Source organism: Natrix helvetica (genome assembly GCF_964273705.1).
Source record: "Natrix helvetica genome assembly, chromosome: 2".
Lineage (NCBI taxonomy): Eukaryota > Metazoa > Chordata > Lepidosauria > Squamata > Natricidae > Natrix > Natrix helvetica.
The window spans coordinates 31424129-31450575 of record NC_138552.1 but is presented as its reverse complement, the minus strand read 5'-3'; the positions used below and the strand labels follow the sequence as shown (position 1 = coordinate 31450575).

General features: G+C 39.1%; 1 protein-coding gene across 1 annotated transcript in view; it reads right to left on the bottom strand.

Annotated features, from left to right (window-relative positions):
• RNF180 (ring finger protein 180) overlaps positions 1–26447 on the bottom strand; it is a gene marked incomplete at its 5' end in the record, with an annotated part of 47716 nt that overhangs the window by 13198 nt on the left and 8071 nt on the right. The window contains 1 exon segment of the mRNA XM_081940646.1: positions 10343–10542. Coding sequence (XP_081796772.1) covers positions 10343–10542 — 200 coding nt within the window.

Here is a 26447-nt window from a genome sequence, read left to right as displayed (position 1 = left end):
CTTTATAAAGCTGTATGATACTTATATAGCTGTTTCTAAATTTCAGGGGGCAGGAAATCTAGCACGTTTTAACACTCTCTCCATAGCAGTTCTGGAGGGCCAATGTAAAAAAGTCCCATAGAAGCTGCTATTTGGTCTTTATGGACATGGGGTCATTGAAGTCACAGCTCATGTCATGTTATATTATGTCCCCTATAAAGACTCATGGATTCATTTTATAACTCCTTATTTGACAAAATATTTGGGAAATACTGATGTATTTTATGTAGAGCTATTACTATCTGATCAATATGATACAGGTAGTCCTCTACTTACAACAGTTCATTTAGTGACCATTCAAAGTTACAACAGCACTGAAAAAGTGACTTATGACCATTTTATATGCTTACGACCATTGCAGCATTCTTAAGGTCACATGATCAAAATTTGGATGCTTGGTAACTGGTTCATACTTATGATGGTGGCAGTGTCCTGAAGTCATCTAATCAGCTTTTGCAACCTTATGACAAGCAAAGTCAATGAGGAAGCAGATTCACTTAACCACCATGCTACTAACTTAACAATTGCAATGGTTCATTTAACAACAGTGGCAAGAGAGGTTGTAAAATAAGGCAAAACTCACTTAACAATTTTTTTTCCTGGTCTATAACTGTAATATAAGATTGACTGGAAATGATTAATACATAAATTAGGTATCCTGCCTAGTACTCTGTAAATTGGATGTGATAGAATAGAATATGCAGAACATTGTCTGCCATCCTATCATACAGCCTTCCATTCCTCAGCAAACAATTTTCGTGCAGGTAGTCCTCTATTTACAACTTGTCATTAAGGACCATTTAAAGTTACAACAGACTTTTAAAAAGCTACTTACGATCTGTCCCTGAAGTTATGACTGCTGCCCCACCCCTGCAGTCATGTGATCACATTTCAGGCACTGGTTGCCAAGTGCTCCACAATCATGTAATTACCATTTGCAATTTTGTCTGCTGGCTTCCCCAGAAAGTCAAGGGAGAAACCAGCAGAAAAAAATTGCAAGCTGTTGCTGCCCGCCAAAGGATTCCCCCTCCTCTCTGTGCATTTGGAGCGTGGGACTCCTATGGGAAGAGGAGAAAGTAAGCTTGGGCCATGAAGACTCAAGCTGCTTTTCTCCAGCCCAACACTACATTTTTCTTTTGTGCATGAATGGGAGAGGAACTCCTGCAACAAGCTGGAGAAAGGAAGTTCGGAATACAAAGATCAAAGCTTCTTTTCTCCAGCTCAACTCTGGATTTCCCTTTTGTACATGGAGAAGAAGGCAAACACTTAGAGTGGGCTGTAGAAAGGCAGCTTGGATTTTTGTGATGCAAGCTTCTTTTTTCAAGTCCTTCCTGGAGTTCCCTTCTACACATGGAGGGAAACTGCCTACCCTCCTTTGGCAGGCAGCTCTTTCACTCCATGTGCTTCATAATATTAAGCAGTCCCTTAACAACAACTGAAACAATTGAACATCTAATTTAATGATCAAAATAACTTACTGTATGATCAAAACTTTTGGACTCGCTTGTGGTTGTAAGCCAAGGAATACCCATACCCTATTAGATGCAGCCTCGGAAACTCCCCTGGGAAAAGTATTGGACTAAGGAAACAAGGAGCTATATTTACCCAAAACCGTTTTTTGGGTTCAGTGGGAAGGGAACAGGACTAAAATACTGGTAGTGAGTGTTACTTTGGCTTAGTGTCATAATTATGGAGTTCAGAGAAGGAAGATGGTAACTGGTAAACCAGGATGGATTTTAAATATAAAATTTAAAAACATTTCACATTTCTGAAAGTGTGTCTGTTCCAAAGTAGTCCAAGACAAACCCAGTGAACATTTTTGAGTAGGCAGGAAACACTTTTGAAGAACAGAGGTAAACTAGATTGCAACATGAGAAATATCTACTGGGAACAGAGAGGTACTGTGTACAATTGTTTAAGAAAAACAATAAGTAAATTGTAAATTTATATTTTCAATTAGTTACCACATAGGAAACTACAAGTCTAGGTATCACCTGCAAATATAGTCAGAAATAATCCTATTCTTGTTGAATATAAAAACATGCTCAATATCTTATAATTATTAATCATAATTCAGTCATGACAAGATGAAAATAAATTAGAAAACCATCAAAAGTAAAATGGAAAATATTAAACAGAATCAAACTAAAAGGAATTGTTGACATAAATTATTAAGGAAAAGCTTAGACTAAAAAAGATAAAGAAAAAAAATGGACAGAAAGTTAAATGTTACAGCTTACATAATAATATTGTAAAATGAAAACATAAAAAAGGAAAAATATAACAGAATGCATAAGAGGATTATGAAGAAAAATTGATCTGTAAAATAAAAACACTGGATTGAATGTATACAAAACAAGTTGGTCCCTAAAAATTGGGGAAAGAAATTGTGAATACAATCAAGGAAATAAACCTGGAATATTTAGAATTCATAATATAAAATGGGAACTATCAACTACTTAAATGAATTCTCTAATGAAAATTTAAGATAAATGCAATGTTGGCAGATGCAAATCTTGGCTGAAAAAATCTTTATATACAATTAGGCAAAAATATAATGTCCTTGTTTTGGATGGTAATATCAAAAGAACAAGTAACACTGGTATTGCCAACATGCAGTAGAAAATAGCATTAAATGAAGTAGCACTTAAGTTGGCAACATTTAATATAGCAAAAAATATTTGAACAATAATAGATGATACTTCAATGTTGTGAAGGATAGATACTATTTAAAATATTTCTACAAGCATCAACGTGATTTGCTAGGAAACTGTGTTGTTGCCATCAAACCCACATCCCCTACATAGTTCTTTGTTATGTGCATACAATTGAATATCAGGAGTTTTTTGATTTTCCTTTCAATACTAAGATGGGAATGAAAACAAAAAAATTTAAAATTTTCTGCACTGAGTTACTAAGTACTACAAGATGAAATTTTGTCCCTATGAATGAAATTGTGAAGTTTCCAAAAGTTGGCCTAATTAATTTACGAGCCCCGAGACAAAGTTAAAAAAAAAACTATTCATTTATTAGGACTAACATCTTGGCACTGACTTCTGTGTAGCTGAAACTAAATTACACTTAATGGCGTCTGAACTTTAACCCTGTGCCCCCTCCCCTCTGGCTGAGGTCATCAATCACATTCTCCAACAGGATGTTATGGCAGGGTTCTGGACATGCGCATTCACATCCCAGTACAAAAATATGAGACTTTTACTCTGGCCAAAAGTATGCATGGCATTTCCCCCTCCTTCTCAAGTTGATAGTGGTCATGGAAATGCCTTAAGCGTTGACAGAAATCAGCCAGCACTTCCTAGACATAACTAATTCCCTTCTGAATACCTTAATAACTTGCAACTGGCAAGATAATATAACAGAAAGCAATTAATCATTTCACTCTTATATTTCAATACTAATTACTGTGTTAACCTGAAGGAACTGGGATAACTAAATGCCAGTTTTTGAAATCAGAGCCCAGAGACCAATGGCTAGTCAGTGTCTACTTTAAGAAAAATATAAAAGGTCTGGATTAGCGGAAAGACAGTTTGGAAAACCAGGTAGTAATCTACCAAACTTGAATCATAGTAATTAGAAAAGATAACTACTATCATCACCTAGTGTTGCACAAATTAAAATTATTCTATATAGTAATTGGGAGAACCAAAAGTCAACAAAATTCAAATGATCTTCTGCATTCCTAGTTGCTCTCTGTAGTTGGTTGAAATGTTAATATAGCACAGAGTTGGAAGAAGAGTATGGTAACAATTTTTTTAAAAATTAGGTAATTTAACATTAATAACTGTCTTAAACTGAATCTATATATTGTTAAAAAGCTCATATATGTAATCTTTAACTAGGTGAAATGGTGTATCATAAGCCAAAATCTTTTAAACAAGGTACCTGTATCTGAAATAGGCTAATGTACAGAATGTGTACAAAAATCAAGGACTCACAAATTCCATTGAATTGAAATTTGGCAAATGCTATGAAATAATTTATAAGTAAAATGATCATAAAACATATTAATACATAATACAAAATACAACGATTTCCTGAAATCAACTGCTGATCTTTGACTGTGCTATACAGTTCAACATAGACTACTTTCAAGACTGATACATCTCTAAATATTTCCCTGGATTTTTAAAACTGTTCAAGTACATTAGATGCTCTGCCATTGTTGAAGGCTTTGGGGAATCTGGTAAGGAAATATCTTTGAAATGATGATCCAAGGGGTTATGGATTGTCTAGTTTACCCTAAAGATGGATTCAGATTCCACATATCAATAAACATTTAGATCATCTTGCCTCATTAGGTGCTACGTTTGTCAAAGCTATGCAAATCTTCAGATCTGGTGACCAAAATGATATCTTTGATTCACTCTGAGCCACCTGCTAAGGTTCAATGATTGAATACAGATTTACTCAGAATCTATTTACACGGAAGGCCATTATCATAAACAACACCTGTTGGTATTTATTGACAAGCCTGACAAGAGGCTTCCTTCAGTTAAAAGAAATGATAGAATTGGTATAGATCTCTAGTCTAACCAATGCCTTCTCTCCAGAACGTTTTGCCCTTGCAAGAGTTGCTTCCTCATTTCTGAAGAATGTACATACCTATTTTTCGCCCTATAAGACGCTCCGGAATATAAGACGCACCCAATTTTAAAGGAGGAAAATCTAGAAAAAAAAGATTCTGAACCAAATACTATAGTAAAATATTTTATATCAACTGTATAAAGTTAACAGCAGTTTAAGAACAATTTTATGTCAACCATGTAACACAGGGGTGTCCAAACTTTTTTCAAAGAGAGCCAGATTGGATGAAGTGAACATGCTGGAGGGCCGAACATTTTTCCGAACATTCTTTGAACAATAACAATTAAATGCAAATGAATTATTTTATGCCAAGTTAATTGCAAATGGCATACTTTTCATTTCATAACATTAAGATCAACTGACAGCTGAGTTTTCACAATGTATCCATCTTTTCCCTGAAGACTCGTGTTTAGTACATTCAGATGCTTTCTTTCCTCTTTCCCTCTTACTTGTCTATCCTTCCTTCCACCCTCCCTTCCTCCTTCCCTTCCTTCCTGCCTCCCTTCCAGTTCCCTCCTTCCTCTTTCCTCCTGCCTGCCTGCCTTCTTTCCCTCCTGCTTATCTATGCTTCCTTCCTTCCTTCCTTGCACCTCCCTCCCTTCTGCCTGCCTGCCTTCTTTCCTCTTTCCCTATCCTCCTATCCTTCCTTTCTCCCTCCCTCCTTCGATCTCAGGAGCGAAAGCCTTTGAATCAAGTTTGATTGTGTCCCATCTAGCGTTCTCCACCCTCGGATCCGGAGAGATTTGGGGGTGGGGGTGGAGAACGCTAGATGGGACACAATCAAACTTGATTCAAAGGCTTCGATCTCAGGAGCGAAAGCTCCCTCCCTTCCCTCCCTCCACCTCCCTCCCTTCTGCCTGCCTGCCTTCTTTCCTCTTTCCCTATCCTCCTATCCTTCCTTTCTTCCTCCCTCCTTCGATCTCAGGAGCGAAAGCTCCCTCCCTTCCCTCCCTCCACCTCCCTCCCTTCTGCCTGCCTGCCTTCTTTCCTCTTTCCCTATCCTCCTATCCTTCCTTTCTTCCTCCCTCCTTCGATCTCAGGAGCGAAAGCCTTTGAATCAAGTTTGATTGTGTCCCATCTAGCGTTCTCCACCCTCGGATCAAGAGAGATTTGGGGGTGGGGGTGGAGAACGCTAGATGGGACACAATCAAACTTGATTCAAAGGCTTCGATCTCAGGAGCGAAAGCCTTTGAATCAAGTTTGATTGTGTCCCATCTAGCGTTCTCCACCCCCACCCCCAAATCTCTCCGGATCCGGAGAGATTTGTGGGTGGGGGTGGAGAACGCTAGATGGGACACAAACTTGATTCAAAGGCTTCGATCTCAGGAGCGAAAGCCTTTGAATCAAGTTTGATTGTGTCCCATCTAGCGTTCTCCACCCCCACCCCCAAATCTCCGGAGAGATTTGGGGGTGGGGGTGGAGAACGCTAGATGGGACACAATCAAACTTGATTCAAAGGCTTTCGCTCCTGAGATCGGTGCGCTGCCATCCAAAATGCTATTACTACAATCTCTGCCGCCTGGAACTGCCCGAGAAGCGGCAGGTAAAGCGGGCACTGCAGCGATCGTGGTACCAGCATTTTGGATGGCAGCGCACCGGTCTCAGGAGCCAAAGCCTTGAGGCACCTTTCGTTTGCAGGAGGAGGGCAGCTTAAAGCAGCGCCCCAGCAATGTGAGGAGCCGCTGCCACCGCCACCACCGCCTAAGCCCTCTCGGGAGCCCAGCCGAGCGGGAGCTCTGAAAGCGACACCTCTCTCCTTTCCAGCCATCACGATCTTTGCAGCCCCCTCTTTGCCTGCCCCATTTTCAGATGACCCAGTGGCTACATTCGGCTTACAAGACGCACTCAGATTTTTACCCTCTTTTTTGGAGTAAAAAAGTGCGTCTTATAAGGCGAAAAATACGGTAGGTGATCCTTGGCTTATGACCATAATTGAGCTGAACATTTATGTTGCTAAGTGAGCTAGTAGTTAAGTGAGTTTTGCCCCATTTTTGACTTTTCTTGCCATAGTTGTTAAGTGATTCACTGCAGCTGTTACTTTAGTAACATGTTAAGTGTTTGAAAAACAATCATGTCACACAAAGTTTATGTTATAACTTTGAGTGATCAATAAATGAATTGTTTGTAAGCTGAGGACTACCTGTACTTCCAGATCACAAGGAGAAAACCATTATTCAATAAGGAAAACACTGTTGCTCATCTGAACATTGATTGAAGGACCTGGATTGACTCTTCACATTTTGACTCATTAGTTCAATTTTGTCACATATATATTTCTGACTGAAATAAAACTAAAGTGACCTAAATAGCAATAGACGTAAATACCGTTTCCTAATGCTTTACAGCACACTAAGTGGTTTACAGAGTCAGCATATTGCCCCCAACATCTGGATCCTCATTTTACCGACCTCAGAAGGATGGAAGGCTGAGTCAACCTTGATTTGGTTAGGATCGAACTTCTGACAGTGGGCAGAGTTAGCCTGCAATTCAGCATTCTAACCATTGTGCTACCACAGCTCCTTAAATCAACACTGAATTCCATAAGAACTTCATAGTAACTATAAAACATGAAGGTGGTAATGTCATGATATGGGAATACTTTACTGCCTCAGGACCTAGATGACTTGTTATCACTGAATAAAGAATGCTCTGCTTTTTATCAGAGAATTCTATGGGAGACTCTCAGGCCATTTATCTATTAAGTGAAGTTGAAGTGCAAGTGGGTGATGTAGCAAAAGAATGATTCCAAAAATACAACCAAGTCTACATGATGAAGAACAACAAATCCAGTGTTTCTATGTCCAGGTTCATAGAAATGTTCTCTCATGACCTGAAACAGTTTGTGATAAAAGACCTTTGAATGTTACTGAGAAGCAGCAGCTCTGAATTCCTGTACGGCGATATAAGAGACTGATCATTTATAGGAAATGTATGATTTCAGTTATTGCAGATAAATTTACTGAATCTAAGAGGATGATTCCTCTTTCATGCTGTAATCATGTGCTGGATGATTTTGTTTAAAAAATAAATTATGTAAGCACCAATGTTTGATGCTATTTTTTATTTATATTCCTTTTCTATCTTAGCGAGACTTATATTAATTCACAGCAAAAATAGGCCAAAAAATTCCGTAACTCAAAAAAAGGCTAAATGCTTTTTAAAAGAGAACTATAAATTAACATTTCACATAAGTCATGCCTTTGTAGAACTTTAAACAAATTTGTAGCCTGTCCCTTAGGAAGAAAAGAACCTTTTGAATAGTTAAGCAGCTTTTTCACACAAACAGCACTTTAACAGGCCAGGGCAAGACATGAAGAAAAAATATTGTAACTCCACCTTGATTCTGTTTGGTATAAGAGGGGTCAAAATGAAAGTACCAGGCTTTTAAGATTCTTTTATTATAACCGAGTGCAACAAAGAAGCATTCCTGTAATATTTGCAACCTCAGCTTTCTGACCTGGCCTATCTCAAAAAGCTGAATAGTGTAAAATTAATCTGCTGAAAATGAGTTCAACTCCATTTTCTCCCAGATACTTTGATTCAGCAATGCAACCATGAACAGAAATTCTTGAAATTGAGCTGAAGTAACTGTTAAACACAATTTTTAACAAATTTACTAAATTAAATAGTGGAGGGGGCATTATAAAAGGTAATTATTTGAGGATTACTTTTTATTTTAGTTACACCTTTTTTTAAACCTGATGGAAATAGTTATGTTTTAATTATTGTTATATTTAATTATTTTTTTAGATTATTTCACTTGAAAATGACATAACAAATGTCTGTTGACAGTGGTGGGAACACTAGCTGTTTCAGACAGTTGTCTTACTTCCTTGTTAGCTGTTATATCTTTAATCCTGGAGTAGAGGGCAACAGGCAGTGAGCAATCACTCGAACATATTTTCTGGATCTAGCTCCATCTTTTGCCTACCTTTGGATTAGAGCAGGGATGCTCTCCCCCACTCCACCCAAACATAGGAACTCATCATACCAGTTCCTTAATGCTGCCAAGGTTACTACATTAATACAGGCCATTTCCACAAAGGTGACTTACAGCATCTCCCAGACATCCTTGAAATAATATAAACCTGCCCAACTTACTGTTGTTTTGGGACAGTGCTGATTAAACTTACACCAAACTATTAGTTACTTTATTAGTTAGCAGCCTCGCTTACAGCCAGGGATGGGGAAGATGCTGCAGCCATTAAGTTTAAGTTTACTTCATTGTCATTGCACTTCACAAATGAAATTAAATGCGATCTCCAGTGTACATTATAACTATAAAAATAAAACGCAAACACACATTCTTCACATTCTATATAATTGAATTGACAACCCGATATTGCATATACAATAGAATTCAGTAAAGTTATTGCCCTGGGATAGAAGCTGTTTTTCAACCTATTTGTCCTTGTTTTTTTTATCCTGTACCATCTGCCAGATGGTAATAGTTCAAAAAAAGGGTACCCAGGATGAGATGGATCTTTAAGAATGTTTTGAACTTTCTTAAGGCAGGGGAGCCATAAAGCTCTTCCAAAGAGGGGAGAGGGCAACCAATGATCCTCTGGGCAATGAAGTTAACCCTCTGGAGTGCTATCCCATCTGCCACTGGGCAATTGGCAAACTATACATACAGATGCAGTAAGTTAAAATACTGTCTAGGGGGAAACAATAGAAGGTCACCAGCAGTTTTTCGTTCAGTTGTTGTTTTCTGAGAAGTCTCAGGTAGTATAATCTCTGCTGGGCCCTTTTGACCAGTGCTGCAATGTGAGTGCCCCAGGTCAGGTCCTCTTTTATGATAACACCCAGAAACTTAAAACTGGCCACTCACTCCACTCGGTCTCCATTGATAAGGGCTGGATGTCTGATCTAAATATTATCTAAATTAAATAATTTTAAATTGCTACCTCACAGATTGACTTAAATATTATTACTTTTTTTAAAAAAATAGGACGTGGTGGCTCAGTGGCTAAGGCGCTGAACGAGTTGATCAGAAAAGTCGGCAGTTCAAACCCCTAGTGCTGTGTAACAGAGTGAGCTCCCGTTACTTGTCCCAACCTAGCAGTTCGAAAGCATGTAAAAATGCAAGTAGAAAAATAGGAACCACCTTTGGTGGGAAAGTAACAGCGTTCCCTGCGCCCTTGGCGTTTAGTCATGCCAGCCACATGACCACAGAGACATCTTCAGACAGCGCTGACTGTTCAGCTTTGAAAAGGAGATGAGTACTGCCCCCTAAAGTTGGGAACACTAGAACATAGAACATATGTGCAAGGGGAACCTTTACCTTTACCAGGTAAAAAAACAAATCTTTGGTTATTTGAAAGTTTTCTCATACAGTTCACAATAGAAATCTCCCCCCCCCCCCCAATTCAAAAGACACCCATTCAAAAGAAAGGGGTATATTTTTCAGGAACCCAACCTGAAAGCGGTCCCCATCTGCCTTGCCTTGCCCTGTTATAACCAAGCGGCGTGAAAACGAGCGTTGCTCTTCCTCCTAACAGCGGGAGGGAAACCGGGGCGTCTCAACCCCCCAAGTGGCCTTTGCTCTCGCCAAAGAGAAGCGGCGCCTCGCCTGACAGCATCTTATTTTCACGCTCCCGTCCTAAGGCCGCCGCCGCCGCCACGAGTAGGCCTCCCCCTAGTCAGAACGGCGGGCCGAGCACCACCGGTGCTGCCTGACGAAAGGCCCGCGCCCATTTACCTGCTTCGGCCTCCCGCCGCCGCCGCGCGCGGTCCATGCCAGAGGCGCTCCGAGGGTGCGCTGGCAGGTGGGCGGGCCGCGGTCGGGGAGGAAAATCGAGGAAGGCCGTCTCAGTCCGCTGGAGTCCGGAAAGGGGTACAGTATTGGCAGCGGCGGCAACAGCAGCGGCGGCGGCAACAGCAGCGGCAAACGGGAAGAGACTGGAGACAAACGGCACGAAAAGCGCTCAGTTCCAGGCAAAAGCGAAAGGCTGGTTTGCCTTTGCCCACCTTTCCCTTCGTCACCGCCCCTTCCCCAGTCGGTGCGAAACGGGAGGGAACAGCTTTTCATTTATTGGGCTGCCTGGGTGTGTGGAATGGGATGTGTGTGTGTGTCACAACAGAAGCGGGTAGGCTAGGCTTGCCATACCTATACACCCTTTTTTTTTAGAAGGGTGGGGAGCAAAGTCAATTCGCGCGTTTTGAGGCGGTACTCGAACCCGGGAACTTGCCGTGGGGTGTCAAACCTGCGGGGAGGGGAGTCAGAAAAGTCAAGATGGCGGCGAGAACCATGCGATGGAAGCCCCGCCTTTTTTGTAACTGAGGCACGTGAAAGATCGATCGTCATGTGGACATTCTGTTACGTGACTGGTAGGAGTCAAGGACAATTCGTCGGCACATAATCATATTAAAAAGGCGCGGATGTAGAACGAGGAGGGGCTTTCCATCACATGGTTTTCGTCGTCATTTTGACTTTTTGGACCCCTCTTCCCCTTCCCTCAGGCTCCCCTGCAAAAGTGGTTAGTCATTGGAAGGGAAACTCTCAGATAAATACCATTTTAGGCTAGACTGGAAAATTGGGAAAACATCCTTAAGAGGATCCTTAAATCATGCTGATATTGTTGCCAAGAAGATTATACTGTGCAGCTGTGTTCCTGAAGTCACCAAGAATTGAATTTATGGAGATTTGTTTTACCAAAAGTAAATGAAAAGGGGAGTCATGGTTGCTGGTAGTTAGAAATCACTCAGAAACTGATCAATAAATCATCTTCTGCCTTTTGCCTGTGGTTGGGATGCTTTTTCTTTTTCAGAACATGGGGACTTGCCTGTTCGTTACTTTTACTATTCAGGAAAAAGATGCGGCAAGAGTCATTTCTCCTCTTATATCCTAATCTAATCAAAGTTGTGTGAGGTTATTGCATGCATGTTCACAGGTAGAAGTTGACATTGAAAATCAGCAGTGAGCAGAAGTAGTGGACCACAGCTAGGAACATCTTGGGTCGTCTGCTATTCTGAACATCTACTTACCTCTCAGAGGTGATAGGCAGATTGAAATGGAAAAGTAAAAGTACAGAAGCAAAAACACAAGACAGTTAATTGAAAATCAACTATTGGCATTTTTCTAGTATCTTATATATATTATATTTGTGGGAATATAATGGCCCCTTAATGAGGATCCCAAATTTGAGGGGATTCCAGCTACTGGGAAAAGACTATGCTCAAGGCTTTACCATGATGGCCTCATCTCTGAAATAGCCCAACCCACAGATATCTGGACTACTCTCTCCTTACTACATGTTTTCAAGGCTTTTCAAAAACACACACCAGTAACATTTAAAAATCTTGTTCATTGTTGCATGTTATGTTATTGGCTTCTTGTATTTAAATTTTACATTGATGCAGAATTTAATAGAACACCTGTGGGTTTCCTATTATCATATCTCACAATATAAGAAGTGAATCTTAAGATTCCTTAGAAATTGAGCTGGAGATGGGGCAGAGAAGAGAAACTTATTTTGTTTGTTGTTTTAGTCTTACTTATCAAAGAAAAATTATCTACTGTACATGTTGAACAGGTAATTAAATTACCAATTTAAAAAAAACATTAAAAATAAGACACAGAAACACACACATACACATACATCTATCCTTACATATAGGAAGGGGAAGGCAGAGGAGAAATCTGTTTGATATTGCTGGTATAAGAGATGAACTTTTAAAGGGGGAGTGAAACTGGAGTACTGATGCCTTCCCTTACTTTTTATTCTTCCTGGGATGAAGATACATTCATTGTCCAAAACCCCTTGATCGTTTCAGTGAATCAGAATGCCCTTTCCATCATTTCTTCAATCACAGGCAATTGAACCTTATGGGTAGGTTCTTTTAGATAGCGTCAGTGGGTAACAGCAATTAGCAATCTCAGACAGTTAAGCAGGGTTGAATCTGGTTGGTATAGTGTATGAAAAACCTTGCAGAAAATAAACATTGTAGATAAGATTGAATTTTTAAAAAAAGATCTAAAAAACCATATTGAAAAGTACTTCTATATCATTGGCAAGAAGACAAAATGGATGTGATTATGTAGTCTACCAGGAGTTATCCCTCAGATTGACTGAAAATCTCCATAGACATCTACCAGGAGTTGCTTACATAAATTCAAGGGTTCACAAGTCCCTTCTTTCCAAAAATGAGGCAGAATGCATCTCCCAGGCTGACAGTTTGTGCTCTGCCAGCTTCCTATTTAATTATTTTTAATTTAAAATATATTTTAAAAAAATCAGAAAGGACATGGAAGCAGTGAAGGTGCTATTGATAGTACCATATAGCTTATTCAATTCACATAATTTTTCAGGCATTCCCATTTACTGACTGATGCTTTTCATAAATGGAAGATGAGATGTTAATCAATTAATAAAACAAATGCTTAAATAAAATAGTAAATAAATAAATTCATTAAGAATTGGCTTTCTGAATTGCTCTCAGTAAGTGGGAAATCTAGCTTCCCCTCTTCAAGGAGCTCACAGTTAGAATGATAAAACTGATGTGTGTGTACTGCTTTCCGTTGCCAATGCTCCTGATAAATCATATTACAGACTCTAAAATTATATGAGGAGATAAATATTTTCATTTTGCAGTCTATAAGATGTAAGCCCTTCTGTGTTAGTGATGAATTGTATCTTCTTTGCAGGGCAATCCTTTGTGTATTTAACTTAAATTCCCTTTATATTCTATGGCAAGGCTTTTTCGCTGTTCTGCAGTTGATGGGATTCTCTAAGAGACTGAAGACAAAAAAACCAATTATCCATCATAAGAGCTTTATGTCTTGATTGGGGGTTCTGGGACATTTCTTTTTCTCTAACTAACTTGGAGATTAGAAGAGAAATACTGGACAACGTGGGAAAAGAAGTAGTGAGAAAATATCGGCTTTGAATTCAAGATGTCAGGACAGGTGGATTACATGCCAGGGTATGTAATAAAGAAAGAAAACCAAAAGATGGTAAAGAAAACCAGCAGATGTGGTGTCAGAACCACTATGTATAAAAAAAAGGGGGGGGAGTAGACATAAGAAACTACAGACCAATCCGCTTGAAATCAGTCTGGAAAATCCTAAAAAAGAATATCTAAGAGTGGGTTGGCAAGCAGATAGAAAGGAACAAGGTGTAGTAGAAGCCAGTGTGGGTTTATTAAAAATAGATTGTGCCATACTAGTCCTACTGCTTTTTAAAACTTAAATGACTGGATCAAGAGAATACTGTAGATGTTGTGTAGCTAGAATACAATACAATACAATAGTAGAGTTGGAAGGGACCTTGGAGGTCTTCTAGTCCAACCCCCTGCCTAGGCAGGAAACCCTATACTGTTTCAGACAAATAGCTATCCAACATCTTCTTAAAGACTTCCAGTGTTGGGGCATTCACAACTTCTGTAGGTAAGCTGTTCCACTGATTAATTGTTCTAACTGTCAGGAAATTTCTCCTCAGTTCTAAGTTGCTTCTCTCCTTGATTAGTTTCCACCCATTGCTTCTTGTTCTACCCTCAGGTGCCTTGGAGAATAGTTTGACTTCCTCTTCTTTGTGGCAACCCCTGTTGTAGTAAGCTAGTTGAATGTAGTAAGCTAGTTGAGTTTGATAAAATGGAGCAATATGTGATGGAGGGTCACACCCAAATTCACAGTTTGGTTGAACAGAAATTCATGATCTTTGATGGATTTATTTATAAATGGAGCGAGTTATGCAGTGGGACACTCAACAGTCTGAGGCCAGTGCTCTTTAAATTTTTATAAATTATTTAGACAAAGGGATATGAGGTATGCTCAGCGAACTTGAAAATGACATAAAGCCATTGGAAGGGGATTGTTAATACCTTTAGAGAGTGAATTAAGTTCAGGAGGATCTTGATCAATTTGCATGTTGCGTCTTTTCCAACAAAATGTGGTTCAGTGGCAAGAAATGTAGGAATCTGCCTGTCAGCTCCGGCGAACTCACAGGCCCGGAGCTGCCATTCGGGTGGGGGAAGCGGTGAGAGCTGCCAGGAATCATGCTTACCAGCTGGGGATCTTCCCCCTCCATAAGCAATCCAGCTGAGAACTCTCCATAACTGATAACTGACTGAGAACAAGCCATGACTGATTGGCGGGTGGTTGTCACACTGGGTCACGAGGTGATGGGTGTGCGCGCGGGGGTGGGGTTTAGCCTAAATACCAAATAAAGTATAAAAGGTGATGGGGAGCACCGGATGTCAGCTCTGACAATTTATTCATTGCCTTAGTACTTTTTTGGTGCCAGAGAAGATAAGCTGCATTTTCAAACTGTCTCTGCGTTTGGCTGTTTTCCTTAACCCTTCAGAACCTGACACTGACATTTGGTAGAAACACTGTGTGTCTAAGTCCAAAAGGTGGTACGTGGCTCAGCATTGGTCCCTGTAAAAAAGATCTGGATGTCCTGATAGACCACAAATTAAGCATTCTGCAGCTTCAAAAAGAACCAATGCAATTTTGTATTGCATTAACAGTGTTAAATTGTGGAGAACACAGTTCCAATCTATGTTACACTAATCAGACCATACCTGGAATACTGCATCTAGTTTTGGTCATCATAATACACAAATGACGCTGAAGAAACAGTGCAAAGAAGAGCAATGAAGAGGCTGAAAGGCCAGGAAATTAAATTCTATAGAAAACAATGGAAAAAAATCTCTAAAGAAGAGAAGGATAAGGGATGTCTGATAAAAGTCTTCTAGTACAGGAAGACGATGTGGATTTACTCTCCATTGTGCCCCGGGATAAGACAAGAACCAAAGATTAAAGAGATATCTAAACAAAATGAGTAATGTTCTGACCATCAGCTATTACTTGTTGAAATGGCTGACCTCCTGAGTTGTGGATACTCTATCATTGGAGGTTTTTAAGCAAAGATTGGACTGTCTGTCTGAGATAGGCTGAGGATTCCTGTCCTGGGCAGGAAATTGTACACAAAGACCTCCAAAGTCTCTTCCAAACCTGTGGTTCTATGATTCTAGGTCTGTAGCCCGTTTGATGGGCTTTACTCTCAAGAACCAGATAAATAGCACCTCAAAAGTCTCATTGTGTTTGGAAGGATAGATTCCCAAGTAAATTATATATATATATATATATATATATATATATATATATATATATATATATATATATATATATATATATATATATATATATATATATATATATATATATATATATATATATATATATATATATATATATATATATATATATATATATATATATATATATATATATATATATATATATATATATATATATATATATATATATATATATAAGCAACTAACTGTTATAAGAGATGAGCAATTAATAAATTTTGCTGGTCCAACAAATCCTGTTGAATTGCCAAGTTCAGTGACAACTGGTAGTATGTGGAGCCTTTACACAGTTATGTTCTTCAATCATTCAGTTGCTTCCCACTGTTATAACCTGCCATTTCATCAGGATTGTCTACCAGTAATTGATTATTTTTATATCCTTGTAAGCTTATTGTATCTTTAGTGATAATACCTATTTGTCTTGTTTACTGTCAATCTCTTTTTTTATTGCCATCCATTTTATTCCAGCATCAGGGTCTCTTCTATTAATTGTTATCTTTTGTATTGGGTTCAACATATCTAAACTGTAGCTTAGTTGTTAATGTTTCCAGTGAGCACCTAGACCCCTGATGGCGAACCTATGGCACATGGGCCACAGGTGGCATGCAGAGCCATATCTGCTGGCACGGGAGCCATCAGCTCCAGCACACATGCGCGTACCATCCAGCTGATTTTCAGCCTTTTGGAGGGTTGGGGGAGACCATTTTCGTCCTCCACAAGCTTCAGTTAAGCCTCTGGACCCTGTGGAGGGAGATGGGGCAATAGCAAGAAGACTCAGATCACAGAAATAAATAAGAAAATCATATTATTATAAATTGACCGAAAGTGAAAATGGAATTATATTAGGATTTTATACTGAAATGTTTAATTTGATTGAATTTAATAATAGAACTAATATGCTGATTGTAATCAATTATATACTAATGCATTATATATAAATGTATACTATGGGTATGGAGGGAGGGGTGCCTCGCACATTTTGCAACTGCCAAAATTTGTATACCTGTCCATTTACCCTTTTCCCTATAAATTTTGAAAAACCAATAAAATTTTTATTACAACAAGCCTCTGGACCCTGGGGAGAGCGAAAACGGCTTTCCCCGCCCCCCGAAGGAAATACCAAGCTCAGCTTGGAGGTGAGTAGTGCGGTGCGCGTGGGGACAGTGTGTGTATGTGGGGGGTTGTTTGTGCATGCGCATGTGGGGTCACACTTTGCATTATTGGTGCCAGCATGCCCATGCGCTATCGTGCGCACACCCTTGCATTTTTGGCACCCAACAACCAAAGGTTAGCCATCACTGACCTAGTCCATTTAGTACTGAATAATTTGCTTGTATGCAGTCCAAGGCATTCTCAACTATTTAAGAATATTTCCTTTTATTTGTTTAGCCTTTTTATGTTCTACCTTTCACAAATATAAATTGCAATTGGGAACATCATATCCTTGGCATTAAGTATCTGTTGTGAATGTGATATCTCTGCACATTAATATTTTATCTAAATGTGTCATAGTCTTTCTCCCAAGCAGCAAGACCTTCTCTTTATGTTATGACTACACTTTCAATCCCTGTGAATTTTTGAGCTTAGAAGGATAAAATCTTCTATACGTAGCTAGCATTCACAGTGCCTTTTTTAATTACAAAGCATTACACCAGGATTTAGCAACAAGAGATTAAATAAGCAGTGACATTGGGTGGTGGGCATGTCAAAGTCGGGGGGCACAATGACAAAAATAGTGTCATGTCATCATTGTGGGAGCTTCATCCCTTTTGTATATATGGATACATGACCCAAAATGGTTGAACTGTCAGCAAATAAAGCAAAAATAAAGATCTTTTGGGATCCCCATGCCTTCCCAATTGTCAGTCTTAGGTGCCTTTGCCTCCTCTGAATCTGGCTTGTACAGAGTTTTCACTTCATCTTTTGCTGAAGTCTGCTTTGTAAAATTTTGACCATTCTTAGTAGCATGTGAAATAACTGTGATAGTTTTACTTGAGCATTCCTTAGCACTACTTTGGCGGAGCCAGATAAAAACATGCCTTTTCCAGACTTTGCCCACTGCTGTGTCTTCCATGCTTTATTTACAAACGACATACAGCACTTTAATGGCTTTATCTTGTGAAATTTTAATCAGTTACGTTGATATTTCATCATCTCCTACAGCTTTGTTATCAGCAATATTTTCTGAGGCCATTTCATTTCCCTTTTCAGAATGTCAGGCTCAAACATATCATTGATTTTAGGATCTTTTGGGGGGACATAATAGCTCTCTGGATGAATTGGCAGGAAAGACTGAAATATGTCAACATTTGTTGATCTTTAAATATAGTCATGTAAAATTGCTATATATACGGAGAAGGAAGAAAGAAAAGACCAACTAGCAGAAGGTATAAACTGCGGATGCTTCTATATTTCAAAATTCCTTGCTTGTTGGACCGTGCCAGCATTGTGTTGATGGGCAGGCTGTATGGTATACTTGTCAGTATAGGCAGGGGGTTGGACTAGAAGACCTCCAAGGTCCCTTCCAACTCTACTATTGTATTGTATTGTATTGTATTGTATTGTATTGTATTGTATTGTATTGTATTGTATTGTATTGTATTGTATTGTATTGTCTGGAGTGATGTGATATTTGAGCTCACTAAAAGCCTCCATTCTCTCCATGTGTCCTCATCTGTCATATATTCTTTATTTCTAATATGATGTCCATATATTACGTATACTAATTCCTTTCTGGACACAAAAAGAAAATAATGGAGAGACATGAAGAATAGGAATAAAGCACATTGAAACAAGATGTTATTAGGTTCTAACATGAAATAAAATCAATGTATTCAGAGTTTAATTAAAACCTTTCTGTAGGAACCATATTCTTTACATTGACTTTCAGAAATGCATGTTTATTATAATACGAAACAGACCTAGAAATAGAAAGTAAAATCATATGAGATATGGATTTGAGTGGTAGTGAAAACTGTACTACATTTTGACCTGTATGATACTGAAGATGTAAGCTTCCTAAACGCACTAAATATTGTGTGTATTGTTATAGATTAACAACAGACTAAACTCTTTACTTTTTTAAAATTAAGAAATTGCAAACATTTGCTATATTTTGTTAATCAAAAACAAGGTTTTCAAATAAAGATTTGTGCATATTCCTCCTGACTTACTTGATCCAGTGATTGCAATGTATGTTCAAAACAATAGACCTAAAATAGCATATATTTAAACCTACATCTACATATATATACCCAGCATTCTATTTCTTTTCAAAGTGCAAAAAAGAATAAGAAACACTAAACAAAAGAATCTTGGGAGAAGATAAGAAAAAAGCAAAGGAAATGCAACTAAATCTACTTTATCTCAACTTTCACTATATTGTTCTATACTTATAAAGGAAAATATTAGTAGCTCAGGGTTGAAATGAGGGGTCCTTGGGACTCTCTGAGCTTGGTCGTTTTCTTGCAGACATGTCATTACCCAAACTACAAATTATCAGGTAACCTCTCAGGTTCTATACTTTATCATCTTTGCAAACTACCCTTGGTTCTATACATTAATTCGCAATTTACTTTTTCCCCTTAAACTTCTTCCCTATCTGTTTTTGAGGATCTTATCTTCATTGAATCTTAGTGATATCTTTAGGATTAAAACAGTTTGCCAAGAGCAATTAAACTTTCGTTCCACATTTCATAATCACTTGCTCTGATCCTTGTAAAATCATGGTGTTCAATCCAGTGAGTAATTTCAGCTCACTTTCTTTCAACCATAAATGGAATGTATGTAGAAACACGATCCTTAAAGCTTTCTGATGGAATAAGTCCTTAACAACGAGTATATTTATTTGCTTAATCAATGTATAGCTTTGGAGATGTGTGACTCTTGTATCAGACAAAAGAAGAGTCCGCTGAAGGCTATAATTGAATAGCTTTGAATTATTTTAACTGAATATAAATTATTCAAGGGGTACTGAATAAGGATGATGGTACAGAATTCTTTCAATACAATACAATACAATACAATAGTAGAGTTGGAAGGGACCTTGGAGGTCTTCTAGTCCAACCCCCTGCCTAGGCAGGAAACCCTATACCATTTCAGACAAATAGCTATCCAACATCTTCTTAAAGACTTCCAGTGTTGGGGCATTCGCAACTTCTGGAGGCAACTTCTGTTCCACTGATTAATTGTTCTAACTGTCAGGAAATTTCTCCTCAGTTCTAAGTTGCTTCTCTCCTTGATTAGTTTCCACCCATTGCTTCTTGTTCTACCCTCAGGTGCCTTGGAGAATAGTTTGACTCCCTCTTCTTTGTGGCAACCTCTGAGATATTGGAACAATGCTATCATGTCTCCCCTAGTCCTTCTTTCTCTTAAGCTGAACATACCCAGTTCCTGCAACCGTTCTTCATATGTTTTAGTCTCCAATCCCCTAATCATCTTTGTTGCTCTTCTCTGCACTCTTTCTAGAGTCTCCACATCTTTTTTACATCGTGGCGACCAGAATTGAATGCAGTATTCCAAGTGTGGCCTTACCAAGGCATTATAAAGTGGTATTAACACTTCACGTGATCTTGAGTCTATCCCTCTATTTATGCAGCCTAGGACTGTGTTGGCTTTTTTGGCAGCTGCTGCACACTGCTGGCTCATATTTAGATGGTTCTCCACTAGGACTCCAAGATCCCTTTCACAGTTACTACTACTGAGCAAGGTATCACCTATATTGTACCTGTGTTGAATATAGTACCTATATTCAACACCTTAGTACTACACAGTTTATAGTTTGAACTGTTTGAAGCACAGCCCCATTTTTCCTAATGGTAGTATTTTCCCTGATAGCAATATATTTCCTATAGCTTTTTTATTTTTCATATTCAGTGATTTTATTTCTTCTGTTGCAGTGTTCTCATTCATTTGCCCCAAAACGCTCATACAATAGTGCAAAATCATTCCATCTACCTTCGTATTTCACATATATCGTCCAATATTATTCCTACTTTATTGATTATTTTAGTATTGCAGGATTTAACATGGGTTGTTGCTTCAGGTTTTCCTATTACTGTTTTCATTTTTGTTCATTTATTTCATGCATTTTTAAAATAAAATCCTGTTATGGAAAACTTAAAAACTAAAACGTGTAGCTACCGTAGAAAGAATATTGGATTTATGGAAGCTTACCCATTCATCCAGTTCCCTCTGGACAAGTCCTCTATTTAAACTCTGAAAATTCTATTTCGATGAATATTTAAAATGCTGAAATATCAAGGATCAGAGCTATTTCTAAGCAAGAGCGCACCACAGCAGTATAGTTGGAGTGACTGAGAAAGAAAATAAATGCTGCTGTTATTAGCATTGCTGTACTGCTATTGTTGTTATTGCAACCGAATGAAGTTGGAGTAAAGAGGTAGTGTATAGGAAGAGCCTAAAGATGAGTCTCTTACTAGCAATCCCACAAAGAATTTTCCCTGGAAAAGAAGCTGGCAGTGTTGGCTTAGGTCCAGGTGAGTGAGGGAGTGAGGCAAGAGCCATATATAGACATACAATGGGAACAGGCAAACAACTGTGTGAAGTATGATAACCTCCTGGACATGTCCTGGTTTGCTTGCCAGAGTCAATCCAACATGAAATAGCCCAGTCTCTCATCAATGGCAGCACTTTTAAAAGAAGTTAAAAGGACCTCTGTCTTTAAAAAAACACAAAACAGCAGGACGTTCTTTCAAAGAACGCTATAAAATTGTTTAATGGCATTGTTCAAGAAAGAGTCCTGATATATTATTTGGTTTTCAGGCTGATCATCTTTTAAATTCACAGCCAATTGCAAGACTATACACTACCAGTGTAGAGATTATATAGAACCTGGGCTGTTTTTACATATTAGGCAATTAGGTCCACCATAGAAAGTGTCCTCGCATATTGCATTACAGTATGGTATGCTGGTTTAACAGCTGCGGACAGGAAGGCACTACAGAGAGTGATCAATTCGGCACAAGAAACCATTGGTTGCCCTCTGACACCACTGGATGACATCGCCAGATTTCGCTGCTTTAGCAGATAAGGAAGATACTCAGAGATGATTCACACCCTGGTCAGTGTCTCTTTGCACTTCTACCATCAGGCAGAAGACATCAAAGTATAGCCAGCCGAAGAAACAGGTTTAAAGTTTAAACAGGTTTTATCCTTGGGCTGTGAGACTTAAATACAACCACAATCACTCCATGCACACGCTAGTTTTTTTCTTTTTCTTTCTTTTTTTCTTTCTGTTATAATTTTGCACCAGTGAGATTAAAACCAGTTTCGTTGTATTTAAGTACAATGACAATAAAGATTACACTTATACTTATACTTAATTATATTAACCTCCAAGCCACAAGCTCTCTTCCCTTATCTGCAATACAAAATGGTTTTTCTGTCTGGAAGCTCCTGGAGTGGGGCTGAAAGGCGAAACGAAAGCAGTATGCTCCCTCCCATATTTGGGCATACCTCTCTCTCTCTCTGTGTGTGTGTTTCTGAGCACCCGGTCTACCCAAATATGGGAAGGAGAATACTGCTTCCCTTTCGCCTTTCAGTCCCACTCCAGGAGCCTTCCAGGCAATCGCTTACATTACAAACCATTTTGTTGTATGCTCCCTCCCATATTTGGATAGACCAGGTGCTCAGAGAAACACTTAATCTCTCCACTGGCTCAGCTGATAAAGGGAGAAGAACTTGTGGCTTAGAGGTTAATGCAACTGCCTAATATGTAAGCAGCCCAAGTTTGAATCCCAGCAAGGGTATGGCTAGCTGATGACAGCTAAATAGCTTGAAATAGATCTACATTAGTCTCCCTTCATTTATTTATCAGCAAAAATGTAACACTATCAGTGACGTGCGGTGAGGTTTATGGCTGGTGAGGCACTGACACAATGGTGGGTTTCAATTTTTTTTAGACTTGTGGACTTCAACCCCCAGAATTCCACAGCCAGGCATGCTCAGTTCCGATTTAAAGCGACAGCATTTGTTTTTCTCCTTTGCTCCTTCTTTCTTTTTCTTTTTCTTCTTCCTTCCCCTCCTTCTTTCCTCTCTCCCTCCCTCTCTCAAACACACACACACACACAAAAGTTGGATTGGACTATCTCTCCTACCCACTTCCATCTATCTCACTCATTCACTCTCTTAAACAAACACAACCCCCCCCCACACACAGAGAGAGTTGGATTGGAGGAAAGAGCACCAGTGAGGAGACCACAGGAGGAGGCAGGAAGCCAGTCAAAGAGCCATACTGGAGCACATACCCTTTCCCCCAGCCCAGCTTCACTGATTACAGGTTTGAAAAGGCAACGTGGCTCTGCCTGCAATCAAACTACACCCCAGGGAGAGGACAAGCGAGCCAGAGTCCTTCCCTCCAGCCTTTTCCCAAAGGCCCACACCAGGAGGATGAAGTTTGAATTCCTCCCCCTCCCTCTGACCTTCATGTACCTTTTCCAGCTGTTTCAGAGAGGATTTCAACTCTGCTCTTGCCTCGGGTCTTCTGAAGAAGCCCCGCCCAAATGAGCGCCCTCTACTATGAAGCAGGAGAACGGCATGCCCCACCTATGTCTGGAATTTTTAGGCTTTTAACCCTTGCTTAACTCTGCTCGAGTGATCATAAAACGCCTAGAGTCAGACTAGATGAGGCATGCGGTTCCCCTGCCTCATAGTAGAGGGCACTTTTTTAGAGGCTTTTTTAAACAGTTAAGCAGAGTCATCCACGGTGAGGCAGCAACTAGCTCGCCTGACCTCAGCTCTCACCTTTTTCCTTTTACATTTTTTTTCTTTTCATGATGACAGTGGTGAGGCTGTGCCCCCCTTGCCTCACTTGACTGCACATCACGGAACAGTATATATATGCTTTAGTGCTACTGGATGCTGCTTTGCTGCTGTGCCTCTGCTGTGGTCACATGATCTTCATATTCAACATTTTGTGACAGTTTCCCAGTCAGTCTTGTAATCCCCTGCTCTCTCCCTCTCTGCTTTCTGGAAAGGAAAAGGAATAGAAGAAGGAAGAGAGGGAGGGAAGACCCCCCAGTGCAACCTTCTGAGTCTATGCCAACCCCCTGTGCATTCTGTCAACTTGTTCCACCTTTCTTTGTGCTTTCCCTAACCTGTGTCCCCTCCCCCTGCTTTCCTTCCCCAACCTAGGCAACATCTCTTGTGCACCTCCACGCACTCTCCTTCACTTGCACTGCCTTCCCTGCATACCTCCCCTGAACTTAAATTCCCTGAAGGAAGAGGGAGGGACGGACGATTTCTGATGCTTCCTGCTATCCTCCCACAAGGAACCCCAAGGGGAAAGTAGCAGGAAGTTAGACATCACTCCTGTTTCTACTGGTCATTGTGTTTAGATCTGTTAATGTAGGGGTGGCGAACATGTGGCTCGCGAGCCGCATGCGGCTCGCGGCCAAAATAAATGAGGCTCTTTGCCTCTTACCATTATTTAGTATACTGTGGCTCGGATCGCGCGCTTCCGTTCCCAGCCAAGCTGGTGGAGCGCAGGCAAGCGTCGTCGCGTCGACCGTACTTCCGGGTTTAGCGCGCGATCTGAGCCACAGTATACTAAATAATGGTAAGAGGCAAAAAGCCTCATTCATTTTGGCCGCGAGCCGCGTGTTAAGTTAAGATGAAGTCTTAAGTTAAGATGAAGTGGAAGATGGGTAATAATTAGGGGAATGGAGACTTTGGGTTGTGGAGTCCACTTTTTTTAAAAAATACAAAAAAACCAGCCATTAGAACTTGAACTTTGCTAATCAGAATAAAATGCTAAGTAGTCAGAGGAAGGTTGTAGCAGTACTGTCAGTCACCTATTGCACCTCATCATGAATCAAGTATTCTATATTTTAAAAAATACAAACTTATATCTTAGTTACTAGAGATCAAAGTGTCCAAGGAAATAGATTAATTCAAATGCAATGAATTAATCATTATACTGAAGTTAAAAGACAAGCAATTATCAGAATGGTGGCTATGGCAGAGATCTTTCTAAATTTTTAACATTTCATTTAACTTAAAATACTGGAAGTTGGAAAAGATTGGTGATCTGCCAATCATTTGTAGATATACCAAACCCATAGAATCACAGGGTTGGAAGGGACCACAGAGGTGATTGTTCAATTTTATCTTTAAATAAGATTAAGACAATTTGCTTTGTAATCCAGTCTAAGATTAAGAAATGCTGCTCCTCTATATCTTTCTTTTGAGTCTTGTATGATTTTGAATCTTGCTCCCCCACCCCACCACCCAGCTTCCAGTTGGTGCCATTTGGAATAAAACATTTATCTTAGATAATATCTAAGTTTCAAGGAATTGTTCATTTCATTCAATAATTTGTTATAATTGTTTTCAAATGTATTATTATTATATCCTATTAAATAAGAGTTCTAGATATTTCACTATATTTTTCTCATATCCCAATCCTCCTTTTCATGTTTTTTTTCCATTGGAAATTGAATGCCTTATTATCTTACTTTTCATTTAATTTTTTATCTCTAAAAGGTAGCCAAAAATCTTTGAATTCTGCCATTAGTATCTTATGGAGCTTTGTGTTTGCATAATCGTTACTACTATATCATTTGCATAGCATTTCATCTTGTATCTCTTTCTACCTGAATCTTTAGCTGAAATATTTGTTTAGCTTTTCAGTTCTGGCCCGCCAGGACCTCCTAACCCAGGGGTGTCCAAACTTGGGAACTTTAAGACTTGTGGACTTCAACTCCCAGAATTCCCCAGCCAAGTTTGGACACCCCTGTCCTAACCAATTATAAATAATAAAAGAGAAAATGCCCATCCTTGCCTTTGACTTTCCATATTAAAAGATTGTAGAGATTATTCCATTTACTGTGAATTTTAACTTGTCAAAAGCTTTGTGTCTAAAAATATTTCCGTTGCCTTCCGTTGCAGCTCTAATGGGTTTATAAAAATTTATAACAAAAAACACCTGACTGAGCATGTTATATTATGTGTTTAATATATTATTGTTAAAATTATATGCTTTTGTGTGAATGTTTGTCTGTTTTGGCAGGTCACTGCGTGGTGTGGCTCTCTGACTCTCACAGTTTAAAATTTTGGCTCTTTTTGTCGAACTTGTTCGCCACCCCTGTGTTAATGTAAGGAAGTATCTCTGAAATGATGACCCATTGAGACAGGGGTTGTCTAGTTAGTTCTAAATAAGAAATAATTTTGTACTTTATTCTCAATAAATTTTGGTAAAGAGTCTTCTGGATAAATGAAAATCAGTTTCAGATGGCAGCCATGAAGTTTAATACATGGTAGAACTTCTACCAGCTTTGCTTCCTTGCTTTTAGCAGCTGTGTGCTGATCCATAGATTTTAAAGAGGTTAATATTTGATCTCTTCCTGTCAAGATATACTATAATGTCACAATGTATGGTCATAGTTACAAGCATAGAAATAAATCTGATATAATAATCCCAGAACCTTGCATTGAGATGCAATGCCTGTCAGGTCACAGGAAAATAAAGCATGTTTTTTCATTAAAGCATCTGTTTAATTTGTGGAATCATTATGTTGAGGACTTTTATACTGATAAGATTTTAGCAGTTTCTGACAAATCTTCCATGAATCTGGTAATCCTATTAGCAGTGATTTGATAAAAGTAATAGTAGGTCAATGTTTTTTGACAAGTGCTTCAGTTACTGGAACAGAACTGAATTCCTGTGACACTGCTGTAGCTGCACA